The sequence below is a fragment of the Brachionichthys hirsutus genome, chromosome 14, assembly GCF_040956055.1.
Source record: "Brachionichthys hirsutus isolate HB-005 chromosome 14, CSIRO-AGI_Bhir_v1, whole genome shotgun sequence".
In the NCBI taxonomy this organism is placed as follows: Eukaryota; Metazoa; Chordata; class Actinopteri; order Lophiiformes; family Brachionichthyidae; genus Brachionichthys; species Brachionichthys hirsutus.
Window position 1 is genome coordinate 8,050,488 of NC_090910.1, and position 26,652 is coordinate 8,077,139.

A 26,652-nucleotide genomic window follows, 5' to 3' on the forward strand; every position below is an offset into this window, starting at 1 on the left:
CACGGCTCTGTCCTCTGTTGATCTCTGTCAATGAAACAGAGGAATCACACAGAGCTTGGCAAAAAACAAAAGCTATTCGCTTCTGCACATTCACGAAAAGAAAACAACACAACAGTGATGAATATTCTTTTGCTTTAAAATAAAGCACGCAAACTGCATATTAACTGAGCCCCTTTGCGTGTCCAATAAAAATATGATGCTGAAGATGCAAATCTAAGGGAAGAAAAAAAAAACGCACACAATGTCCATCCATCACATTACACAGATACACAGCAGAGTGGGCTGTGATGGGCATGCAAATCCCACCCGGAGAGGAAAAGAGCTTGAAGCACACTGAAAAGAGCGAAACGATGTAGAGGATTACTCTTTTACTTTCCTTTCTGCTTGTATTATAAGTGCAGAGCTAGCCTTTGGATGTGGCTTGGGTTAGAACTGTTGAAAGCGCAGGCAGACATGGAACCGTTGACCTTCAGGCACAGCTGGCGAGTGGAGCAACAAGCACACATGAATAACCTGCTTACACACAATAAGGTATCCGTTATATATCAGATTAAATTTAAATGTTTATGTGTTGCAGGGAAGTGAAGCCCATCATCTGGGACAGACGTGGAAAGAGGGAGACACAAAAAGGAATGGAGAATAGACCGATAGAGAGGATGTAGAGATGGGGATAAAGAGGGACAAAGAGACCCTTGTTTGGCCTTCTTTACATGGTAACCCCGTAGGGGGGGTACCGAGCATTCTTCCTGCTCAGAGGAACTCCTTTTAAACCGGAATTCAACATTACAGGTTAAAGATCTCCTGCATCGACGCTTAAAAAAAAAAGAAAACGCCTAAACACACACTTCTAGCAAGCAAAAACTGGCCACCCCCACCCCCCCTAAAGGGCCTGAGTCAGTCTCGACAACACAGGGGAACATCCGAAAATAGAAAAGACCCTTTTCCCATAAGACTCCCGTCTTCAGCAGGTCCCGCCGACACCTCCGGGATTCATCTCGAGCTCCTCATCTGGAAAGCCTTCCCGGAACTGTCCAGTTTCTCCCCCGCTGGGAATGTATACAGGAAAGAGACACTCTAAATACAGCAAGGAATGTTAATACATCAATCTGGGCAGTGACTATTAAGGCTCAATGCAGGGCCTCTGGTTAATATAATTAACAGAGAACATATTGTGTGATCACAATTACAGATTCTTCAGGAGGATACAGGTACTTCCGACTTTGGACCTCCCCTTTCATTTCCGTACGACTCCCACTAATAAATTAGAGAAAAGTAGGCTGCTTTCAAGGCAATTAAAACGGCAGCTAATAAAGTTCCAATTGAAGGATTAACATTTCTGGAGAAGCAGTTGTACGGGGAAAAAAGAAAACCGAGTTATATATGAAGGGCAGATTTCAGACCCAACCAACCAACGTCCCTTTAATGCATTTGCTATGAAGGGCAAACAAATATCTAATCTCTGATGATATTCTTTGTCCTTCCAGTGGTCCCGGTGCCCAAGTCATCAGATAATAACCAGGATGAAGCCATTTATCTGATGAATATGTCTGTGTCCGATGCCTGCCCCTGACTCCCAACTGAGCTCATTGCTCAGCAGGGGCAAAAGAAGCATCAAACCATTCTGGGCGGTCGTGTCAGTCAAAGTGAGCATAAAGGGAAGGCATCCGAAGTGCGTTAGAAAGATCTTTTAACTTGTGAAATTGGATATTAAGCAGTAAGACCAGCCTCCAGTTGATCAGAGTTAGCTTTTAGAGACCCCCCCCCCCCCCCCCCCCTCCATTACCCATCCGTTACCCACTGCTACAGGCCAATTCCCACACTCCAGGACTCTGTATTGATCTGCAAGATGACTGAGCAGAATCATCTGTCTCATAACTGTCACACACCCAACTCCTCCATTTGATTATAACTTCATCAGGAATCACAATTAAGAGTTTCCTTCAAATAGATAACCAATAACTTGGAAAGCAAAAGTTGCCATATATCCATACAGTTAAAATTTACAGTTGTAATTAAACTTTTTGTTGATGCGTTATTGTTGAAATCTTTAAAGGATGAAAGAAAGAGAGGAATGAAAAAGAAGACGGAAAAGCCAGACAGGCTGACATGAAGAGGACGTCTGCCCACGAGGCATGCTTCGAGACAGAGGGAGCCTTGTCTCACTATCAGAGCTGCTGCAGCAACTCCTTTTCAAAGGCTTAATTAAATAATGAATGAAGTGGAATCTCGTCTGGCTGCCGGGTCGCTTTGGATTGTTTATGGATCACGAGCCCAGAAATGCAGGATGGACAGAAACATGCAGGCAAAAAATGGAATTGGCGAGACAAGAAACACACAAACTTGTCTAAACAACTTCTGAGGAGAAAAAAGATCTTCCTGTCGGACATTAGAACGAAGAGAGCGGCGAAGCAGATCTGCTTTTAATTGACTTGTAAACAGATTGTAATTTTTACGATTGCCAAACCAGCACTACAAGCATAATGATCCGATCTGTGTGTGTGTGTGTGTGTGGTGGGGGGGGGGTTAAAACACAGGCATCCTTGTGATGGTGACTCCATCAGATGTCGTGAATATCATCCAAAGTGCCACCGCTCTCTGTTGCGCCATGTGACCGGGCAGCTGCCACAGGCAAAATCAATGGCCGCCTTCTTCTCCGCTGCATCGCCACCGCCGCCTTAGATGAATCCAATACAGGCAGGGCTCCGTGCAGCAGCATCCCTATGCAGTGAAGCTTCACCTTGCCAAGTGGGCAACTCTCCTTTCCCTGACCGGTGGAGACAGTGGGGGAAGTGTGTGTGTGTGTGTGTGTTCTTTGTGTGTGTGTGTGTGCGTGTGTGTTGAAACAGGAAATATGGAGCACAATGTAAAGATGGGGAGGGCCAGGAAGGAAGGAAACCCTGCTTGAAAACTGGCCTCTGAGACAGAAGCAAAAAGAACCCTACACTGTGCAGGAACCTGCTAGAGGGGCTTAAATGTTTTAACAGTAACAGAAAGAAGGTGTTAAAGACTACAAACAAATAACCTGCATTTGTTTTCACACCCCTCAATGAACATTATAATATTAGATATTTATTGAACAGCATGTCTTCGTTTTGAGATTGCTAAAATGGGATATATGGATAAAACGGTGGCTTCCAAAGCAAACTGCTCCCTGATGAAGAGAAAGAATCATCCCACTGGTGTTTTTATTGTTATGGTACTTCAGGTTAGTGCAAAACGCTCTGCAGGGAAAGATCCCGTTGTTCCTGAGCTAATCCTCATTGTTATTACTCTTCAGACAGATCTAGCTTACAAACTGATTCCTGCACCAAATATACAGAATGAAGGGACGGAGAAGACATTCAGTCTTGGAAGCAATCAGGATAACCTCCAGTGAGGCAGCAGCAGTGGTGGGGGGTGGGGGGGGGCAGTCTCTCTCAGACAGGAGAGACTGCCCCGGTTCAATTACAAAGAGTCAAGGAGAAAAACATACCAAATCAGAAATACCCTCAGCCTCTGTCGTGGTAAGAGAGGGAGAGACGGATCTGCAACTCAGACGCTGTCAAACAAAAGCTGATGCTCTCAGAATTGACGCAACTTTAATTCATTCTGGCATACTTGCCATTTTCAAATAGTTGTTGCTAAATTGAATTGCGGGGGGGAAACGGGAATGGCTCGGTGTAACAAGAGGACACATTTGAAAAGGCCAAGCATCAATTTATTCTGTGCTATTCTTCTCCGGTCATTACGGCAGACGGAGGCAAGACATTACAAAACGGCCCAGAGAGCAAATCAGAAACCGCAACCGTAAAGCAGGAAGCACATAACCGGTAAAGGAAGGTGCCTGATCATCAAGAGCTTCCCTGATTGGACGGACAGGAAGGAACCGTATCATGTTCACCTGGAGAAGGGAACAGACAAAAAAAAAAAACAGGATGAGCGAATCAAAAATGTTCCCTTGGGTTTCAATGTGGCAAAAAGGTTCCATCAGCAGCAACAGAGGCAACTGCTCATAATATTTAACTTTGTTTTACTGTTGGGGGGGGGAGGGGGGCTCACTGTAATAAAACGTAAAATTAATCTCACTTAACTTGGTATTTTGGTATTTATTAGCAAACACAATAGCTTGTTGTGGTTCCGTTTCCCCCGCCATAGACACTCATATTTGCTCTCTTTACATAGTTTGGTTTGTGCATTTTTGTCAAATCCAGATAAACCGAGCATCCGAATCATCTGTTCTTGATTCCATCCGGACCAAGAGGCGAGCTTGGAAGTCACTGGCAGACAGGAAAGAGATGAGAACAAGAGATCGTGACCTCTGGAGGTCATCGGCAGTCTGTCGTGGAGTATATAGGAGGGCTCCACGCGCCCCTCTGACCTGACCTCCTTCCGGACCGCCCTCTGGTCATACGACACGAGCAAAATATTAAATGTCTTACCGCAGCATCTAAGGACAATCCGGTCGTCCAGATGGAAACAAATCCAATCTGTGAATGAGGGACGGGAAATATTCCCTCCAAAACAGCCGCTTCCCTCCATCAAAAGAGATTCACAACCTTCCTGCAGCTGATTTTACCGAACCTCCCGCCTTAAGGTGACGACTGATTAATGACTTTTCCATTTACAAATTAAGGAAACAGAAAATTCTAATCATATGCAGCTGCTGCAAAGTTGAAGCCCAAGCCAAAGAATATTCCAGAGTACTACAATTCTTCAACCAACATCTCAAATGCATGAAAGGGATTGAAATGTCTTCCCAACACTTCACTCTGTGGCTGCTTCATAGTTCAGCAGGCTTTAGTTGGGCTACAGCTGAGGAACCACTTAGAGCTCTGCAAAGCGCTTTGGCGTATTTTAAAGTTTAACTTGTGGCTGCTCAGATGTCCCGCCAGGATCAGGACATGAAAGCTTTCTGCCGTTGTCGTCCCCCCCCCCCCCCCCCCCCTTGTTTATCGTGCAGGCGAATGAATTTCAACATCTTTCATGGGGGAAAAAAGCAGAGACTTTAGAACGCATTTGACATCGGGTTGCATCAAAGTGCACAAAAAGCAAACACCTAATTAAAGTGGCCGTTCCCCTCATTGAGACATTTCGAGGAATGGCTGTCGTTTGATTGGCTCGCAGCCGTCCAACATAAACACCAGTGTCCACCGCTCAGGCCATTATCTGATGACCCTTATTGTTCATTATGCAAGATAAGCCTGAGATATTCTTTGCCGTCAAGAGTCTGCTGCAAAAACTGATGCTTAAAACGCAAAGAATTTAGATTTTTACACTCCTGACACCTCCGTATTTCCCCCCACAAGGTTAGGTAGGCCACAAATTCGGGTCAAACTTCTCCAACAGGTCTTGTTATCTTCCCAAACCTTCGCGGTAAGGTATGCATGAGATGCATTGTGTTTTTCTCCCACGGATCAGCACCAACAATCTCTGCTCCACTGTTTGACTTCGGCTACTGACCGGAGTCTCATTGTTCCCCAGCATTTCCTAACCTCAGAGGAATTCCTTCTCCAGGAAACGTGATTTGCGAGAGACGGCACAAGGCCCAGTCCCTGGGGGAGACCTCCACGACTACCCTTCACCCGACCCCCGCAATATCCACCGTGTGATCCTGACTACACCTCTCCTTACTGATACTCGGGAGTTCCCTTGATTATCCCACCGGGGAGTCTCACAGAGGTGGGGGGGGGGGGGGGGCGCTGTTCCCGATTATGACCTCTAGACACACCAAGACTTGCGTCGCTCTGCGGTGGTAGTGGAGGCAGGCTTCATGGGGAGAGGGGTCTCAAAATGACCCCTCTCCCCATGAAGGCGGTCTTTGATCACGGCGAGTGTCTTCCGGGATTCTCCCCAGGACCTCCCACATCAGTCATAAGGCTGTGGTTGGGGGGGGGGGGCTTGCAAGGATCAGTTGCTTTTGAAATGATATCCCAGTTCCAGCGAGAGACACGGGGAGACGAAGGAGGGGTAGACTCGATCCCTAATGGAACTGCCTCCTACATTTCTCCAGTGATGCCACTTCTAGGAAAGGTCAGATAGGGCATCATCCCCTCCCTGGTCCTTCCGCCCCTCCAGTGGAAACATCTGTGCAGTGGGAGGCAGGTCAGGGGGGGGAGGGGTGTACCGCAGTAATACATGCGTTCTGGGAAATCGCACAGTTAGCGACACACAACCCCCTCAAGCCAACTTCACTGCAAAGTTCCCATCGGACTGAGAACTGCTGAGGAAACGCAACGGAAGTCCTCCGAAGCCGCCACAGTCGGGTTCACATCAACACCATTTTGTCAAATGAGACTTGAACACAATCCATGCAGAATGATGACTTTTTCACAGCGCTCTGGTTTCAAAGGCGGCGCAGCCAAAGTTTTCTTTCCCTCCCGCCTTTGAGGTTAAGCTGTTATTTTATGCAATGGAACCAGGCCTGACAGCACATCGTTCCTGTGCTGCGGCGGGCCGGAGACGCGTCGCCAGGGGTAGCGTTTTTTTTTATTTCAGTACACCTGTGCCGTCGTTGTCAAAGACTCCCCCCCCCCCCAGGAAAAACACACTCCTCTTGTATTTTAAATACTACATGTGGAATCTGGGGTGATAATCCGGAACGGTGCGAGTTTAAAAACAACAAGATGAAACGCAGGGGTCAGCAGATGTTTCCTGGTGACTCCCAATCTGGTCTCTTCATCTAAATAGTGAAACAATATGTGGGAAGATGCTTAATTTAAAAACATTAAAACATGAAAGGGAGCTTCTAACTCTCTGAGCAGCCTGAGAACATGGATTAGACATCACACTGATGAAAGCTGACCCATGCCTTTGTGCCAGATTTCCCAATTTCACACTTTGTGAATCTGAAAAGTTAATGTCTCCATCAAAAGAGGTGAGCTCAGTGAAGTTGATTCTGATGTCACACTTGTTTTGTTTTGTTTTACATGGTTTTGGCAGAAAACGCTCCTCCGTGACTCACCGAGAGAAACTCAAGCGTCCCAACGTAATCCCGTTCCGTCTTCAGGAGTTCGTTTAGGACGCAGACGCGCAGCCGGAGCTGCTTCTCCAAGTCCTTCGCGCTTTCGGTTCTGTGCTCGCCTCTGCTCTCCTCGGTCATTATGAATGAGCCGAATGAGCCGATTCAAACAAGAAAACAAACAACAAGGCTCTCAGAGGCGAAACGTCTGCAGCATGGTCAAACCTGAGCAGGTCTGCAAAGCACAAAGGTGGATGAAAGCGCACGGGAAGCCGGCAAAGTTCAAAAAGAATGCAAAAAATAAAACTCAGGAAAAAAAAGGTTAAAACATTGTAATCTGACTCCCACAAATGGACGGACAACAGCCGAACTCCACTTGGGAAGTTGGGTCCATGTGATTTATTTCAATCTTCATCCTAACCCAGCCTCCATCAGCCTTTAACGCGGAGAGACCGGCGTTTCAAAATAAAACCTCATCAACAGGTTAAAAGAAAGAACTCGTGTTTAAATCGGTTTGCTTCATCGATTGTGAAGGGGATTTATAAATTATGCCAATTTGTGGTGAAACTAGTTGCAAGCAGCGCGAAATGGCTCACTTTATGTGCTAAACACTTATGTTGCAGACACTTTATGCTTTTACTTTGAAGGGTATTTTTCTGTGCTTTGTTTATAAACTTTCATCTTGACGGGACAGCAAAACGTTCACAAACGAAATGCAATAGAAGCGCAACATTAGAGACACGAAACTAAAACTCCAGAAGGCGTCGGTTTATTTCTATAATGGCATCATACAAAAACAAATGACGTCATAATTGCTCCTTTTCACTTGTTTCGACTCTTAATCAAATGCATGGAGTGAAATAATGGGAGAACTCAAGGGTTCCCCGCTTGTTTGAGAACCCCTGAAAATCTTTGTGTTGCCAAGAGCAAACGGGAACCAGACACTTGAAAGTGTGAAAATAAAACCTATTGCGTACGTTAATTCCTTTCTTTCTCCTTTTAAAGCACAGTAGTTGCCTAATTAACAATAAAATCCAGCAATAAAACCTCAGTTTATCTCATAAAGTTGCAAATTGTTTTATCATTAATAGTTGTTTTTATGGATACGAGAATACTACAACATCAGGTTTTAGATGTTGAAGCAAACAAATAAATGAAATTTTAAAAAAAGTACAACTATGCATATTACATTTTGATTTTTAAAAAGTACAAATGAGTGATTGTATATTAATCTTTATGAATGTGTAAATAAAAGCAGCGTGAGTGGAATCCAGTGAATGGGAGCTAAAGTCTGAGTGCCTGCAAGATCCACAAGTCATGTCACACAGCGAAGTCTATATTCTTCATAAGCATAAAAACGCCTTCCAAATGTCTTATTTCTATTTGACAGACACAAATAATGACAACATATGATTGTGCAGTTTAACAGATACTTGTGACTTCCTAAAAAATAAATGCTGAAATTAGACTAAACTAAATGACCAAATTTATTTATTTTTTTAAATCTTGCAGCAGTTTTCTTGATTGATTTCATGAAATGTTGTAGGATCATCTTCTTACTGCAATCAGACAACGTTTCTTGGGGAATTTGGATAAAGTTTCTTATATTAAAAAATATAGAGGAAAATGATAAGCATAAGCCCTGTACTTGTTAACACTCTCAGTGCAGGGAAACCTACTTGACATGCTGCTTAAGTAATTATATATTGAATTAGAGACAGCTATTTTTGCACCCAACAAAAGCACAATCAACAATGAAGCCATCTTCAATTTCACCATCTTGAAAAGCTTTTGGGGGGATTTTAGGCTTAGCCAATTGCTGAACACGGTAATGATTTAAGGATTAAGACCACAAACAAGCGAGGTTTCATTTAGCCGTATATAGATCAATCAATCAATCAATCAATCAATCAAATCTTTATTGCAGACACAATGGTCCAATTAAAAAGCACACATAACATTTACAACATTTACAAAGTTTACACAGTAAACACAGTAATCCTATAATAACATCAGGTACCAATGACACCAAATACCTGAGTTAAACTTCACAGCACTTAGGCTTGGCTGAGTCAGTGACTTTGTTCTTTTATTCTTTTTCATGTGTCTCAGCTTAAATAATTTAACCAATTACTGTTACATGTTGCACGACTTCACCAAGGAAAATTCCTAGTCTGTGAACCCTCATTGACAATGGCAATAAACTGATTCTGATTCTGATTCTGATTCTGATTCTGATTCTGGTTCTGATTCTGATTCTGATGACTACCAGCCACAATCATCAGCACCAAGGGGAGCTCTTATCTTATGGATCTGTTTTGTGTCTCAATTGCAGCCCTGATTGTGTGAGGTGAGACGAGGACAAGGCGCTTCACCCTGAGTAAATCTTAGCGCGCAGTATACTCTGGTGGTGACATCAAGCACTCGCTGCCTTGTTTTCCTGACGTTCAATTTGTATGCTGTATTGTTTCCCTACGGCCGCCAGACGGCGCTGTTGCTTTGACTATAATCCAGATCCTTCTGTGGCTCCATAAATGGGGCAAAGTCTTTCAACATCTGATTAGGCAGGGATCCCGGTCCAAAACTAATTAAGTCCTGGTTGAAAATAAATAAATAAATAGTAGAGAAACGTCTAAAGCATCTGTGAGCGATCAACTTACCGGTAATTCTTTTTTATAGTAGCCATTACAATCCAGACAGATTTCAGACCGTCCCATTTTATTTCTAATGACTTGAAATTAACTTCTATCATTTGTGGTTTTGTGCCACCTGTTCCTTGCTGAGGTTAGCCAACAATTGTTTTCTTATTCCCTGTTGGAAAGCAAGTGTCATCAATATATGATGTTCAAGTCCAGGACTATTAATGTGGTTTAATGGCTGAGTATTAATTGTTAAATTAATTGTTTTCTCTTACAACGTTTAGGGACAACACAAATGTGTCATTGTTAGTGAAAAGAACAGATAGCATATTATAGAAAAGCAGCATGTGGTCCATTTGGTCAATGGTAACAAAAGGGGAAATGAACACAAACAAAAAGATTGCAGCTCTCAGACAAACATGTTAATAAATGTTTGATATCTGAAACTCTATATTATAAATTTAGATGATTTTTTAAAAATTATTTTCAGTCTAGTTGCTGCTTTAAAACCGCAAAACGTTATTTCTAAAGAAAAAATTATTAAGTTACCGTAATCAATCAAAGGTTTCGAAGCATCAGCATTCGTTAAACATTTCCGTGTCTGTGGTGTTGAAGACAGCAAGTTCTACTTTATTTATTTATTTTTGAAGCTATGCAGATTTAACCCTTGCTAGGAGAGGTCAGCAGATATACATCTACCCCACATTATGTATTTGTATACTATTATCTTCTCTATTACGCGAGAATTTCTGAATATATGTAAAAAGAAATTCGTTTTCCTTCATATATATATGTAATCAGTTGTAAGGTTTTATTTATTATTTTAATATCCAATCTTTCGAGAGGAAACAGCTTCAGATGTCAGAGTCACAGATGAAGCATCCAAATAACAGTAATCACTCTGAAAACACATAAATCTGCGTGGCTGAAAATGAGAGACCTCTACAGATAAAAAGAGGTAAAAACATCCTATAATAAGAGTGGAAATTATATATATTTAATTCTTAACCCTTTTTCCAGACAAACACACACACTTAAGTTGGTATTCTAAATCCATCTCTTTTAATGATTTAATAATGAAGGATTTACATTATAGACGCTGCCACTGATCCCTGTAACAGATTTATGCTTTGTACAAACGGGATTGGTGAAATCAGAGTTCGTTTAGCGTGAGCTCCCGTTCCCGTTGCCTGTTTCAGGCAACCGAAAGCATTCCTGCCCCACATGTCTGCAGTGTTGTCTGTCAAACATGTAATTTTGTCTTGTCAGACATGTTTATTGCGTTCCTGTCCAATCAGAGAGGGACAGAACAAGACAGAGAAATTGCTGTTTGCAGGTTGAGGCTGAGGAGGATTTTGGATCCCGTCACATAAGAGATGTCAGCTGCACTGCAGCATGTATTTGAATGAATCTGTAGAAACACTTTATTTTATTTTATAATTTTATTAAAATGAATTAATTTATCTCATTGCTCAGAAGTAAAAGCAATCCCATGTAATTTAATGACAGAACCACAGCCCTGTGTGTGTGTGTACATTTATAATACAAAAACAGCATTCATACTGAACTTTAACATGCAGTAAATAAACCATCTCAGCTTGTGGCTATCATGCTCTAGTTTGTATGGCAGTGGTGCGGAACAGGCAGTTAAGTGCTTTAATAAAGTTCTGGCATGTTCATGAATCAGGCCTTATTGTACATATTATTTCTAAGGTATTTAACTGGCCTGTTTTTCCCATCTTTCTGCCAACTTTCTGTTTCCTGAGTGACTCGTGTTTTTCTTTGAGTAGCAATATTATCATCTATATTATACAGATAGATTATGCATTATATATACAGTATATAAAATCAGGTCTGAGAGGATACGCCCCTTAAATGTGACTCTTTCTAGAGCCTTTTTACTCCGTATTCATACAGATGTGCTTTAAATTTATTTCAGGACTTTTCTTTCAATTCATTTCCTTCCAACCTTAGTAACCCACCGCTGCTTTTGTACTTAGGTTTTGGTCTTATCCTGTAATTAAAATACTTTTCAGCAAAAAAATTAATAGCATTTTCTAGCAGATTTTAAATGTTCAAACTCCTTTTCTTGCCAACATGTGTGTGTGAATAAGATCGTGTTAAGTAGAAAAGCTGCACAACTGAATACAAAAAGAAAAAAGTCACAAACACTACAATTTGTGTATCTTTTCTGTTGAACAGTTGGACATAATAAAACAGGAAAAGGGCCAGTGATATCAGTCTGGTGATCATTAGGCCCGAGCGCCTAACAGGCGTCAGGGTTATTCCTCTACTGTTTTCATGCTGAATCATCTAATCACGTCGCGCTTGGAGCAACAATGAACTGAAGCGGAAACGCTGTGAGACTTTTACGGACTTTTACTTGTGTTCTTTACCCCCCCCCCATGTTATTCCTTTTAGCTCTGAGATCCAACATCACTGATTTCAGTTCTGTAAGCACCTCTCTGTACTTTCTAATCTTGCAGATGGCGGCCTGCGGGCAGCAGATGTCTGACCGAAGCGCAGTGAAACCATGATCTCACGACGGTGGCTAATTAAATAATTAAAGTGGATTTTTGCTGCCTCCCATCCTTAGGCTCCTCTTCTCCTTCTCTTTGCTTCTACCCAAGAGGTCAAAATGTTCCAGATGTGCACTCGCAGTCCTGCTCGGGGTCAGATGCAGAAGCCCTGAAGGCATCACAAAGAGCTGCAGTTTGACCGGATCACTCCCCCGCCACCCACCCACACATCACCACCACGGCTAGCCTTATTCTCAAACTGCACACTTATCAAAGAGCTCATTCACGCTCCTCGGCACAGTTTGAGGGTCCGAGAGCAACTTTTCATGCTTAAATGACGGCCCAACATAAATGCAGAGCAAGCGTTTTCTGAATATGCTTCTGTGCAGAGATGCCAGCTCAAAAAAACTTTGGTTTCTATGATTAATGTTGCTTTTGAAAAATAAATCTGTCAGGAAAACCTCTCTGTAAACATCATTGCCTTCAATTCACAATGTTTTCCACAGAAAAAGAGGATTTTTAATGCCGTTCAAACCTGAATTAGTTCAGATGTGCTCATCTCGGAAACATGCAATAAATCCTGATGTGTCCTGATTGTTTGAGTTCCCACAAATAACATTGATAAAGTTCCATTCTGACCTTATTAAAATCGCAAATGCAGTGAAGAAATATGTGGCTGCAAAAGTGGCAAAATACCAAAAAAATGGCCTCTAAGATTTGTTATTAGGGGAAAAGCATAAATCGTTCATGTTTTATTTGTTATATGACCTTCATGCATAAACATATGAATTCATGCAGGGACAGAGAGCAGTATATTTATTCTACATGTAGTATTATGTTATGTTTGAGGGCAGGTTGTAGAGCCCATATAGAGATTTGACTCCCATAATTCCAACAACAAAAATCCAAGCAAGCTTATTTGGGATTTTGGCTAAGTAGTGCTGCACATGCAGGACTGTCACAGATAAAGAACAGATGCTGCGTGCAAATCCGTTCTTTTTAACCGTGTTCGAAGCTGAGTTGAGGCAGAACCAACGTGTAATTTACTGTCGAGGTCTTCTGAGTAATAAAACATCAAGTCTCAACCTGAAGATTCCAGGGTCAGCAGGGTTTTAAACAGAACAGGATGGTGAAATTGGATTTAAAAAAAGTACTCCTCAGAAAGGATTCGAACCCACAAACATCTTTAATCCATTCTCCAAACCCTACACCTTCCTCTTCCTTGTGTTAAGATATTTACTCATTCATCTAATGAATCTATATACATTGTAAAGACATAATCAATCATATAATCAACCTAGTCGAATAATTGTGATACATGCTTGCTCAATCACGTAATTGTTTTATGCGCATTATAACTCAGCTTTAAAGGTTCATTCACTGTTAACGGCGTCAGATCTCTTAAACCTATGCTTCTGCTTATTCTCGTCTGAGTTTCACACTGAACGTCCTGTTCCTCAGAAACTCAAGATCTGGGTGATGGAATGCAAATGTCGAATGTCAGACTGTTCAGACCAGATAGAAGAAACCATCCAACAGATGCCTGAAGCATGCCAGGGTATACAAGCGCTATAAGTCCTTAGCACAGTTTAGAACGCTTGGTTCTTTTGAAGATTCCTTCCTCTTGTTAAGCTCTGACGCCAGTGATTGAACCCTCTGCAGAGTTTGTGATTAATTTCATTTTGTCTGTTCAAAATTTCATAAATTAACACACTGGAGAGCTCTGGGCTGTTCAACCCCTGATGCGTGATAAGGAACGAGTACAGCAGGATACAGAGTATTTTACAGAGTACTAAGCTATTAGTGTCATACCTAAAGCTTGCTCGTGTTGAGATGGATGACGTTGGAGGCAGCACCCTTGAGAGAGGGTTACTGGGAGTATAGTTGAGTCTCTTAGTAATTGAGTGTGAAACAGGTGGCACACTGTTGATACTGGTGAGAAGCCTGAGAAAAATGTGCCGCTGAAGGGAGAGGCTGGCGTCTCATCAGGGTTGGAGGATCAAACGGCTTTAAAAGCCAAGGACAGCAGGAAGAGCCACTATTAGCCCTGCAGAAGGGTCACTGGCAGATCTGTAGCTGGTTATCACGCTGTATTTGGGATAAAGATCTACCAGAACAGGATCATCATCATATAAAAATAAAATAAAAACATTCAGTGCAAATAAATCCAGATGAGTGCAGAGAGAAAAAGGAAAGGGATAACATCTAATTTCTTATCAGTTTCATATCGAGGACCCCCCCTAAAACAAACCCAAACGAAACCAGGGACCAACATTATATAAGATTGGATCCCCATTCAGTGCTGGCTTTGCGTGATCGAGGCCATGTGGCGAGCACAGCACACTAGTCAGTGCCGTGAAGGACTACAAAAGGGTCTTCCTCAGAGGAAGACTGTTGAGTTCCAACTCATGTCGTCACATAGTGATGATAAAACTCACGATCACTTCATATTTGCGCGCACGCGTGCGTTTCCCCGCTTGGCTCTTGATCACCGCTCTGAGAGCGCACGGAGCGCGCACCACCACCACCAGAGCCTGAGCAGGGATCCAGTTACCAACTTCTCCGGCACCGGGCCACGTGACTCAGGTCCTCCTCACGTTGAAATGAGCAGACACCCTGCAACGTCCCACCCCAGAGCTTCAAAGAGGCGCTAAATGCTTCCCTCGACTTTTGCGTCTTGTCCGTCAGAGGAACGACTTTCCTGGAGAGACTTGCAGCGCCGCAGAAAAGTGATTTCTGCTGATGGACCAAGCCCCCATTTCAGCTGAAACCGCATTTCTGTTCTGGTAAAAATCGATTTGCATCACGTATAAAGACGCCGACGCGCAGCCAAGTTATGGAACGCAGGAGCGCATTTTGCGCAACGGTCTGGCTGGCGTGCGGCGTAATCTGCACCATCGTGCCATGTCCCGTCGGTGCCTATCGCTATAACAACCGCTACGCAGGGTGAGTAAAGAGATCCAGCCTGGTTTTTTGCGCTCAGTCTCAAGATAAACGCGCATAAACTCTCCACACAGAGTCGCGCTTTTATAGGTATGGATTAACGCAGGAAGCCCTTTGCGCTCACAATATTTCCCCCTTTTGAGACCAAATATTTGTATTTGACTGAAACTGTTTTCTGACTGCATTCGGAATGATTCTCTATTTGCTTGTAGCGAAGAGGCGATCAAACGCACAAAAGACACCGAAGGCGTTTGCAGCAATAGTGGTCTGTCAAATTCCTGTCAAAGGACTCATTAAAAAAAAGATGTCAGATTGCAGCAAACTCTCTTAACTGTTCATGGAGCCACTTGCTTCTGTCATCAAAAGGTCCAAGAATCTCCATCTGTGTCAGGGTTTAGGCGGCTGTGGGGTGGACGCCTGGGTGGGCAAACTTCTTGACTCGCGGGCAACAATGGGTTCTAAAATTTGACAAGAGGGGCCCGGCCAGGAACAGATGGATGGAGTGTAATGTGTGAACTAATATAAATGACATGTAAAAGCCATGACATGAAAGGATTTGGCCTTTTACAGGTAAAAGGTAAAATGAATGAGGTTTAATTATAATACAATTTTATTTAATGATATAATTTGGAAAGGTTCGGAGGGCCGGATTAAAATGCACAAGGGGCCGCATATGGCCCCCTGGGCGTCGTTTGCCCATGCCTGTTCCAGACGCGACAAGTAGCCCGGGGTTTGACCTTGCATGTGAAATTTGGGGAGCTTTTGAACAAATAATGGCGTCCAGTGGGACCATCTGGAGCGAAACGCAGTCATTTGGGGTAAATATAAGGCATGTTTGGGTTAACCGTCTGTTTTTCATGTAATTTAGTTGAGGCAGAGGGAGACCACCTAACCCCCCCCCCCCCCCCCCCCCCCCCCCCCCCCCCCCCCGCAATAAGCCGAAGAACCTCTGGTTTGACACCTTAAAATCCTAATGTGTAGTGCAGTTGGGGGGTGGGGGGTGGGGTGGGGGGCTTGGATGACTCAGATATCAGGCATGTGAATGGATGTTCAGCTCGGCCTTTAGTTTAAAAAGAGGGCAAAAACGTGTGATCTAATTCATTCTCACCTCGGCATCATTAAGCGCCGCAGAGAGGACCGATGATTATACGACGCCACAGTATTAAAAGTTGTCGTAAAAAGTAAATTACTTCCACCCCACTGTTGTGGGAACCAAGAGGCTGAAACCTGGAGGAGTGCGTTTGCCCTGCAGCTGTTTGATAGAAAGCAAAAAAGGCCTTTCCCAGGCTAACAAAACGGAATCACTGAAAGATGAGGAGACGGTTCGGTCCGTGTGACAGTAGAGCTCTAGAGGGGCTGCTTAGTCTCTCAGTGATGGTGTTATCACACATTTATGGGGGGGGGGGGGTGAACTTATTGATGCTTCAGACAAAATAATGAACTTTATTAATAATAAATTAGGTTTGGTTTTTAGGACTGAAGTTATATCTCATCCCAACAATATTTCCGCCTCCTTTCTGACTGTCCCATTTGAAGTCTACCCCCTTAAGGAAAAAAGGCTGTTTATTGGCAGTGAGTTGTATTCCCAGATGTAATGGGATGGCCACTTGCACGGGACACCCTGGACGCTTTTGTTCATCAAATTTCAGAGTGGCCTATACTACCACCTTTGTTCAGGGGAGGGGTGGGGGGGGGCAACTTCCTGTTTGACACGTTGAAAAAAGCCCTTTGAAACGTTACACAGGCAGGTAACTCAGCAGGCGCAAAGCGTCTGCAGAGGAGAGACTTTTGTTATTGGTTGTATGTTGCCTTTGCCTCAGGAAATGAATGAAAATCTCTCCATGTGCGATTAACAATGAGGGTAAAGATGCCTTTGGTTTGCAGCAATGCAATAGACAAGATGTGGTTCGCAGGGTGAGTCAGACAAAGTCGAGGTTCTCCTCTCAGCTAAGAGCAACATGTCAAGAACAAGAGGACTTTTCATACAGACTTCTGTGGATTGTATAACAATTTCAGGAAGTTTTCCTGCAGCTGACTGAAATTATTTTCTTCCTGATTCTTTATTAAAATCAGAATGATTTTTTTATCTTTTAGAAAAAAACAGTGTTTAATGTCCAACTTACAGGCTTGATTCATTTTCTGTATAAAAATGTGAAACTGCTGGTGTTGAAATATAGTATTATAATGAAATATAACGCAACAATAATGCCGAACAGATTGTTTGATTGGTATCTGACTCTGTTTAGTTTACGGGATAGATGAACCACTCCGTTAAAAGGGAACCACCCTTTTCCCTTTTAGGCATTTGCTATCATAAATGTCACCAGTCGGCACAAAAGGAGGTTGTGTTACTGGTGTCATCATGGCCTCAAACATAGTTAAAATGAAAACTGATCCCAGTTCTTGTTGTGCGGCAATACTTAGAGGAGCTCTTTGTTCTTGCAGGGATCAAGTCTTCAGGATAACGCCAGGGAATGGCGAGGAGGTGCAAATGCTAAAGACAATTCTGGGCCATATGAAGGTCGGTTGTTGTTGTTTTTCTGTTTTGACCGTGACTTTTTTTTTTATAAACAGTCATTAACTTGTTTTTGTGTTTCTTTCTCTAATGCCTCATTAACATGTAATATCTGTTATTATTGCACTCAGTCCAGCCCAGAGTCCCACATTGGTCTCTCTCAGACGGAGCGAGGCTCGACTCTGATGTGACAGAGAGCTGAGAGCAGCAACAGGTCAAAACAGACAAGGAGCGTGGGAGGGAGTGTGGTCATATCTGTCACAGCCGGAGCGTATTCCCAAGAGAACAATGGGAGGGGGAAATAGGAAAGTTTGGAAGCTGTACATCTGTTGCAGACATGGCGGAATGAGCGAGGAAAGCCCGGAGAGCACGGCGGCCTCTCCTCCCTCTCCCGACTTCATTCGGAAGTAATTACTCTCCCCCTCGGGAGCGTGGATAGCCTCTCTCAGCACATTGTTTTAGTTAGCAAACACACACAAATATTGCTTGTAAATTATAACTGCTACTATAATAAGGTAGGACAATCAATTTAACTGAATTATAATTTTTTCGAGCAATTAATTGAGACTACAGCATATTTGTGACACCAATAATAGTGTTCCAGTAATAACCACTAACGAAGAGATGAAAGACAACGAAAGCGCTGATTGTTTCTTACTTTGAAGTGTCCGTCATTCTGTCAGTGTTTGGAAGGGAGTCCGAGAATTTATTGGGAAATATTTAACCAAAAATATTTCAAAAGTAGAAATTAACTACTGTGCATTTCACAATCTATTCCTCCTTTTAATTACACTCTCGGGCAGTACAGTGGCACAGTCTGCGTGTGGCCCTGCAATGAACTGGCGGCTTGTCCAGGGTGTACCCTGCCGTCGACTACTGGGATAGGCTCCAGCAGATCCCGCGACCTTTGGTTTGGTCGGCTTCAGTTATTTTTGTGCATCCAGTTGTCTTGTTCATGCATGTATGACTCCAAAAGGTTATATATATATATATATATATATATATAAATATATATATTTTTTTTATGTATGCTAGGTATCTGTTTTAAGGTCAGGCTTTTATTTAGAGATCCAGAACAAATGCATTTCTGAGCAGAGAATGGAAAGACGACGGCCGAAGAGGATTCGGTGAATATAAAATGACGAGGAAAAGCAGGCGAGCTGCAGAGCAGGACCTGGTTTGATTTTTGAAGTATACAGTGTAAGGACGGCGGCGACGGCGATCCAAGACCAACCGATGCAGTGGTAGCTACTGTTTGAACAGCTGTGGGGGTTGTTTTTTCAGTAGCTTAGCCACACTGCCATGCCCTCAGTGCCAGAGTCAAATAATTCAGCATCAGGCTGGGCAGGAGGTAAAAAAAAAAGAAAATGACCTCCGTCCACTCAGAAAGCAAATGAGTTGAGAATCAGATCCATCTTCAGCAAATTAACACTAATACTACATTTCAAGAAGATTCTGGTAGAGGATTTCTACATTTGACTGGATTCCGTGACTGACGTGACATTAATTTACACCATTCCGAGCATGTGGGGAAAGAAGGTTTAAAACCCCCCAACAATTTAGGTTAAAAATAAAAGTGTGTCAACCTAGAAAAGAAACACAACAGCTTCCGAATACGCCCAGAAGGACAAACATCACCAAAGCTATGCGTGGTCAAGATAAGATATTTACACATTGAAACAAAAAAGAAGTTAATAATTACTTCAGTCTGACTTTCACCACCTCAGCTCCTCTAGGACGTTTTTATCACTGCATCTGACATCGGACACACATGCAAAGCGCAGACAGGGGGGAGAGTGCACGCACATCTTGTGCACGTTCTCCCCATGTGACGTCACATGGGGAGAGATTTCTGCCGGACGCGTTTCAGTAGTTGATTATAGAACTACGCAGAATTAACTGGGTGGTTTATTTAACTGTTTTTGGGTTGGTAATGACCCAAACCCACCAAAATAGTAGTGTTATCGAAACATGGGAAAAGGGATTTGATCATAATATGTCTCCTTTAAGAGCCTTTGAAACGTGCATGTTTTGGATTTGTTTGACTAATCGTAGAGCGCTCTGTACGGAAACATTTGTGACGTCTAACAATTTGGAAATGCTATAAAAGTGCACCAATCAGCTGAGGATTGTTGGCCCCTCCGGCTCTAAACAAAGTTCAATTAAACTGGTCTGAATTCTGTAATCCATTATACAAATTGACATATTAACAGGCATGTGTGCCAGGCTGCATGTGCCAGGCTGCATGTCCCTATGCTTTAGTTCAAATGAAAGCCAGCTGAGGATGGTCACACACCTGCAAACGCAAACAGTGAATGCGTTTGGATTGATGCAACGACCACGGAGCACAGTGTTTTACACGTCTCTCAAAATAGTCCTTGACTTTAATTTCCCTCCCTCTTGGCGTTCTTTCATCAATCGCCACATGGCGTCTGTGTTTTTATAGTGTACTCCATGGGCCGTCTGTTTCAGACAGACCAGGCTATCGCAGCCTGATAAAAGGCGATGAAAGACAATATTTTTTGTTGCTAATGTGAGGTCAATCCAGCAGGTTGTTAAGAGGACACATCAGAGCGTTTTTATCCATTAAACATGGTGTCGTCATCAACATTTCCCTGATTTATCCACCACAAGAGGAGATTAAAGGACTGGACCAGGATGACATAACTTTACACACATTTGCAGCACAACTGCCGGTGGTGACAATTGAGTTCAGTAATTATTTCCAGTTGTTTTTTTTATTGTAAAGAGTAAAGATGGAGTCCTGGGATCCACCATTTGCACACAGATCCCAACTGATGCTTCATTTTTCTCAAGTTGGCTCACAAAAAAAAACAATATTTCAAATAATTTTTGGCCGTAAGCAGTTAATTCTGCTGATCTAATGTATTATATACAGATTTATACATATGTTGATGTTGAATTTTAAAATTCTGCTTGGGGTCTTTGTAAGCCCTCTTCAAATATATTTGTCCTGCTCCTTTAGGTGGACTTCTGGCAGCCAAACAGTGCCAGCCTGATCTGTCAAAACGCCACGGTGGACGTCCACGTCAAGCACAACGACACGCAGGGTTTACGTGCACGCTTGAAGGAGGGACATATTGATTATAGGTAAGACATTTGCAGCCTCCGGCCACAAATCACACGCGTTTGATCGCATGCATACTCTCTATATTTGGCACTCTTGTTAGAGGAGACACGTCTGATACTCAAATATTCTCTCTGCATACCCATAGTTTGCGTCCAAACTTCCTCTAAAGCCTGCAGATGGTTCTTCAGAGATTTTTTTTTCCAAAATCAAAACCTTTCATCGCTCTGCCTCATCCCTCACCGACCTTAATGTTGAAATGATGGCAGTTTATTAAAGCAGCCGCAGCTAGAAAGAATGCCATTGTCATCCCTGTCCTGAGGGAGAGATCGCACATCTGAGAGTGAGGTTTTTTTTCTTCTCCGCATTTATTGACCAAGAAAATGTTTTTTCACACCAGCCATCCACATCTTGATCTATTATCATTTAGTGTTAGTGTGGTATTTATGAAGTCACTATTCGTCATTCGATATGTTCTAGATAGATGATTAATAACTTGATCTTACTTTGTATATTATAGCTTTTGGACTGTTTAAACTGTTTACTGTTTAAAGTTCTGGCACTTTTCTGTGTGGAGTTTGCATGTTCTCCCCGTGTCTGTGTGGGTTCTCTCCGGGTTCTCCGGCTCCCACCAAGAAAAACATACAGTTTATAGGTGAATTGTTGAATATAAACTGTCACTAGGCAGAATTGTGATTGGTTGTTTGGCCTGACTGTCGCCCTGCAATAAACTGGCGAATTGTCCAGGGCGTACCCCGTCTACTGTCCACTGTCAGCTAGGCTACGCTCCAGCACCCTGGTGACCCTAAAACAGGATAAGTAGTTAAGATGAAGGAATGAATGAACGTTAGACTGATGCGTTTTTTTTTACCTCGGGCTCTTCATTATTAGGTATCTTTCCCAGTAACAGAGCCAATAATAAATATTGGATGATGAATGACATGTTTTTGTTAGTGGTAAGGGTGATACGGAGGCCGGCTCTCGTATCTACCATGTGTCTTGTCTTCCATCTGCAGGGTCTTTATCGCCAATCTTCAGAAGGAAATTGAAAAGCAGACAGGATATCGCTCCCACCGCAAGCGGAGGTCAGAGTCTCAGCATGACTACGAGGTTTACCACTCTCTGGAAGAGGTAGACGTGAAAACCCACCATCTACCTGCCAATGGCTCACGCTCCTCTGCTCTCTAAGCTCAGGGCACACGCAGCACACACACTCGAACACACCTCGCTCCACGTGTCTGCCTCCCACTCTCACTCAGTGATCCCCCGCACTCTCCTTCACACACTTGCCATTTGGCCTTATGAAGCACACACACTTGAAAACGGCAAGCGACACACTCAGATGAACAGTCTGTCTGCGTAGGTGAAGACACACACATAAAAATGCAAACTCCATAACCACAACACCGTGTGTTGGCGCACGTCGATGTGCATGTATTTTGGACAAAAGTTTGATCGCTTGAAAAGCAGCCATTATTGGTTTGTCAAATGTCACTCACTGTTCTGCATGATTTTTCGCCCTTAAGATCCAGATGTGGATGTCTGACATGAACAGGACCCATTCCAACCTGGTTGACATGTTCTCTGTTGGGAAGTCATACGAGGGAAGGCCGCTTTACGTGCTTCGGGTACATGCTAACATCCATTTGAAAATGGCACTGGAAAGCACACAGTTTGCAAATGGATGATAATTGTTCTCCAAACCTGACAGCGTTTGTATCTTGTCAGATAGGAAAGAGAAGTCGCCATCAGAAGAAAGCAGTGTGGATGGATTGTGGCGTCCATGCCAGAGAGTGGATTGGACCTGCTTTCTGCCAGTGGTTTGTAAAAGAGGTCAAATGGGGTTTTTGTTTTGGTCATGATTTTAAATATTAAAGCACTACAGTATATTCAACATGTTCCTTCATCTTTAGTAAATGGACTTTATATATCCTATGTTTTGGACTTTTCTCACTTACAAACACAGAAACAGCCCAGAAGTGTGAGAATAAGTAATACAGCAGCAAGTAGAAAAATTATGACGTAAAAATAAAAATAATGAGGGAAAAAAATTACTTTGAAAAACAGTTCAAACGCCTTGTTTTGGCTCAAATGAGAGCCCGTTGGCAAGTAATAACTGAGGTTGGCCACTGGAGGTCAGGGCGCCATAACCTTTACTCTAAGCCAGGCTAAGTCGAGCGTGAGCGGCATGAACTCAGTGTCGAGATCTCACTGAAATCCTGATCAGTGTTGGCGTGATAGCAATGTGACAAGGGATGACCTGGGTCCTCATCGGTGCTGTTTCATCATTTAAGGCCATCAACTCGTACCAGTACGACCCAGTGATGAGACGACTGCTGAACCAACTCAACTTTTACATCATGCCTGTCTTTAACGTGGATGGATATCGGTTCAGCTGGACTACGGTACTGTAGGTCTTTGTAGATGTGAGCATGTTAATGATAAAGAGCACAAAGATTGTTTCTTTTTGTTCTTTTTTTTTTTGCAATTTTTTGTAGGATTTGGTTACTTGATTTGGTAAATGGGTTTAATTCAGGTGCAAGTACTACATAGATGGATTATAATGTAGGCAGCTTCTTTCACTCAGTGAGACCTGCACTCATTGGACATGCAATGATAGTGTCTTTATTTTCCCCCACGTAGGATCGGTTCTGGCGGAAAACACGATCCAGAAATCACAAGTTCCACTGCAGGGGAGTGGATGCTAATAGAAACTGGAAAGTGAAATGGTGTGGTGAGTTTGATAACACTATACCTCAAGTGAGACTTGTGGAAAAGAGCACACAGAGACATGCACACTGTAAGCTTGCTGTTTCTGATCTAGGCTTCAGCCTATTCCTTATTGGTTAGATTTATTTGTTTCTATTCTGGAAATGTTTTAAATTGAATTGTACTGATTTAAATGCATCAATCAACCAAATAAACCGTTCATTCATTCTATAATTGAATGCTGTGCAGGGTGTTTGATGCCATACAGTGGCTGGGTGCAGGGCTTTGCTGAATCCTCATGACTACAGGAAGGAAATATTGCAGAGGCATTTGCATTGCAGAATATGTGTTGGGGAACGGAGATTTGTTAGGCAAAAACATTTGCTCACATCTTGGCTATTTTTAGTGCATGCTGTGTATTTAGTGATAAAAGGTTGGGAGAAGCACAGTAATATATTTGGCAGTTATGTTTATGACCGCCAGACTGCTTGAAATGGTTTCTGCTCTTTGTAGATATGGCTGACTTTTATATGCAAACAAACACAGCAATTATAAATCTGCAATGTTTGACCGGTTTTGCAAAGAGATTGTCAGGAAATAAACCTCCAGAACTTCCTGAAATAGTCACATGCAATCTTTTTTGCAACAGTTGGGCTGATAAAACTGAAAGGCACAGATTGTGTTGACCTTTCTCAGCGTCTGGACTTTCCACCTTCATTCAAACGTACACACTTTAACATTAATTTGCCCTAAGCCACCGACTAATGCTAATCCGCCTGTGATTGGTGGGTAGAAGTGGACAGTGTGCTTGTCACCGCAATAACCAGTCACATCGCAACGAGCCAGGTTTTATTTGTTTCTCTATTGGACGGTCTTGTGCAGTTCACCATTTCTGCAACGCGTTTTGGGACCACTGTCTTTAGCTTCTATCGTGCATCGTGACTATTGTAATTATTGCTCTCTGCTTGTCCTGCAGATGAGGGCGCCTCCTCGCATCCATGCGATGACACCTACTGCGGCCCCTTCCCTGAGTCGGAACCAGAAGTCAAGGCGGTTGTCAAGTTCTTGCGCAAGAACAAGAAACATGTCAAAGCATACATATCTATCCATGCCTATGCCCAAATGCTGCTCTACCCATATTCCTACAAGTATGCCGCTATCCCCAACTTCAGCTGTGTGGTAAGACATTATTATTATTTGGCATTAAACCAGCAGGTAGATAAGCCTTCATGCATCACATTATGTTTGAGTTAATAAAAGCTTTATTTGACATTAAATCCTACTGTGAAGGCATAAATCATCACTACTTGGTGGGCCTTGTGCTTTTGTCTGTCCAGGAGTCAGCGGCTCACAATGCAGTAACGGCCCTGTACTCCGCCTACGGCGTGAGGTACAGATATGGCCCCGCCTCCACGACTCTGTGTGAGTACTGCCATCTCATGTGATTTGAGGGAAATAGTTCAGCGCAAATAACTGCCGGTGTGGGCGCTAAATTATATTTCCACTTGTATAATCGATGCCTTTGACTCTTTTTTCATAGACGTCACTTCAGGCAGCTCCATAGACTGGGCCTACAGAAATGGGATCCCGTACGCGTTTGCATTCGAGTTGAGGGATACGGGATACTTTGGCTTCCTCCTGCCTGAATCACTGATCAGCCCGACCTGCACTGAGACTACGAGGGCAGTGAAGGCCATTGCATCAGGTCTGCTGAAGAAGTGCAAGACAGACAGAGACAAATTTCCATATATATGACCTCGCCGCAGCAACACCCACGTAGTTACTTATCTGAAAAACCTCATGTTCCTTTCAGATTTAATATGTCTTCTCGACTTTGTCTGGTGGTGATGAGATCAGGAGGACCAGCGAGGAATGTTAATTAGTCTCTCTTCATTTTTAGGTTGTTTGCCTTATTCTCCTTTTCTGATCAAATATGAGCTAATGGTGTTTTTTTCTTTTTTTTGGGGGGGGGGGGGTTGCCAGTTACCACAAATATTTAAAGAGTACAGTCTGTCTATGTAATCTAATATCCCACACGTGCTGTAAGGTACCATCCGTAGACCTGTGAGTCATTTTGTGTTTAGATAGTGTCCTGAGTCGTCCTCTGAAACTATTGCTCACTACCCACAAACAGAATCATGCAGATTGTTTTCCATAATATAAGCTTTTTTCCAGTGAGTGGTGGTCAGATGAGCACTATACCAGCACTTAAAAAAAAATACAAAGCTATTTTTAATAAATATAACCCCCAACTCTATTTTTGTCCTGGTTGCTTTTTGTTATTTTGGCATTAGTCCTATTAAGTGCAAGTTCAGATACTCGACTATAATGTTAATGTATTAATGCCTTAATTACTGCAACATTGTTAGGGTACATAATTAGTTATCGCTTGACAATCCTTAATTTGGTTTGAAATGAGGGTTTTTTTTAAAGTTTTTTTTTTCTTTTATTTAGCTGCGATTTGAAGATTTGACCTGTCGCTCCAGTAACTTTCTATGTCATTACTCAGGTATGGATCAATAACAGAGTCAGAAATGTTTACTTTTGACAGTTGATATGCTCAATCTGAGATTCTAACTAATGTTTGACTTGAATAAAATTGTTTTTCTTCATCAGATAATTTTTTTTTGTCAGGTTAATTTAATCTGTACATCTGAACTACCGATCTGTCCATGCATAAAAGTACCCCATACAAACCCTGCTAAGGAAAACAGGTTATGGAAAATACATGGATGGATTTGATCAGAACTAACTATTACATGCGACTTCAAATATTTAAAATCAAGCTCTTTCTTTACCACCCTTCATATACGATCACTGATTCTGTAAGTCATCTTTTAATGGATTCTGTAATGAAAGAACTGTCTTTTTAAAGACATCTCAAAACAAAAGTAAACTCTGCCACCCACACATCTACCAGATCTCTCTTGTCACGCTGCCAAGAATAAACGTGAAGATATAAGCATTCATCATTGAGGTGAAGAATAGATTAATTATTAATTATGACTAGAACATATCGAATTGTGAATAATGACAATAGATTTAATTAGAAAGTCAAAGTTAGATCCGATAACTCAAAACTAGTGAAACAAGCCACAGAAATCTGGAGGTCTTGTTCTGTGCAGCGATCAAACAAAACCTCGCTCTCTCTCTCTCGCTCTCTCTTTTTCTCTCTCTCTCCCTCTCTCGCTCTCCCCCTCTCTCTCTTTCTCTCTCTCTCATTCTCTCTCTCTCGCTCTCTCTCTTTTCCTCTCTCTCGCTCGCTCTCACCCCCTCTCCCTCTCTCTCTTTCTCTCTCTCTC

General features: G+C 42.6%; 2 protein-coding genes across 2 annotated transcripts in view; one reads left to right on the forward strand and one right to left on the reverse strand.

Annotated features, from left to right (window-relative positions):
* The window catches only part of prex2 (phosphatidylinositol-3,4,5-trisphosphate-dependent Rac exchange factor 2), a 61,173-nt gene extending 54,095 nt beyond the window's left edge, over positions 1-7,078 (reverse strand). Inside the window, exon 1 of the mRNA XM_068747804.1 lies at positions 6,941-7,078. Coding sequence (XP_068603905.1) covers positions 6,941-7,078 — 138 coding nt within the window. The remainder of the gene's footprint in view (positions 1-6,940) is intronic.
* Positions 7,079-14,931: 7,853 nt separating this feature from the next.
* cpa6 (carboxypeptidase A6) lies at positions 14,932-25,105 on the forward strand. The gene is made up of 11 exons (XM_068748125.1): positions 14,932-15,041; positions 17,484-17,559; positions 20,540-20,664; positions 21,658-21,772; positions 22,168-22,269; positions 22,370-22,474; positions 22,936-23,046; positions 23,285-23,375; positions 24,327-24,529; positions 24,688-24,772; positions 24,891-25,105. The coding sequence occupies exons 1-11, from the start codon at positions 14,932-14,934 to the stop codon at positions 25,103-25,105; spliced, it is 1,338 nt and encodes a 445-aa protein (XP_068604226.1).
* The last annotated feature ends 1,547 nt before the right edge of the window (positions 25,106-26,652 follow it).

Bases quoted from the DNA above. Each gene is read 5' to 3' on its own strand.
- cpa6 (XM_068748125.1), top strand. From the start codon at position 14,932: ATGGAACGCAGGAGCGCATTTTGCGCAACGGTCTGGCTGGCGTGCGGC. The intron at 15,042-17,483 runs GTGAGTAAAGAG...TTGTTCTTGCAG, and splicing joins TATAACAACCGCTACGCAGG to GGATCAAGTCTTCAGGATAA. The intron at 23,047-23,284 runs GTACTGTAGGTC...TCCCCCACGTAG, and splicing joins ATCGGTTCAGCTGGACTACG to GATCGGTTCTGGCGGAAAAC.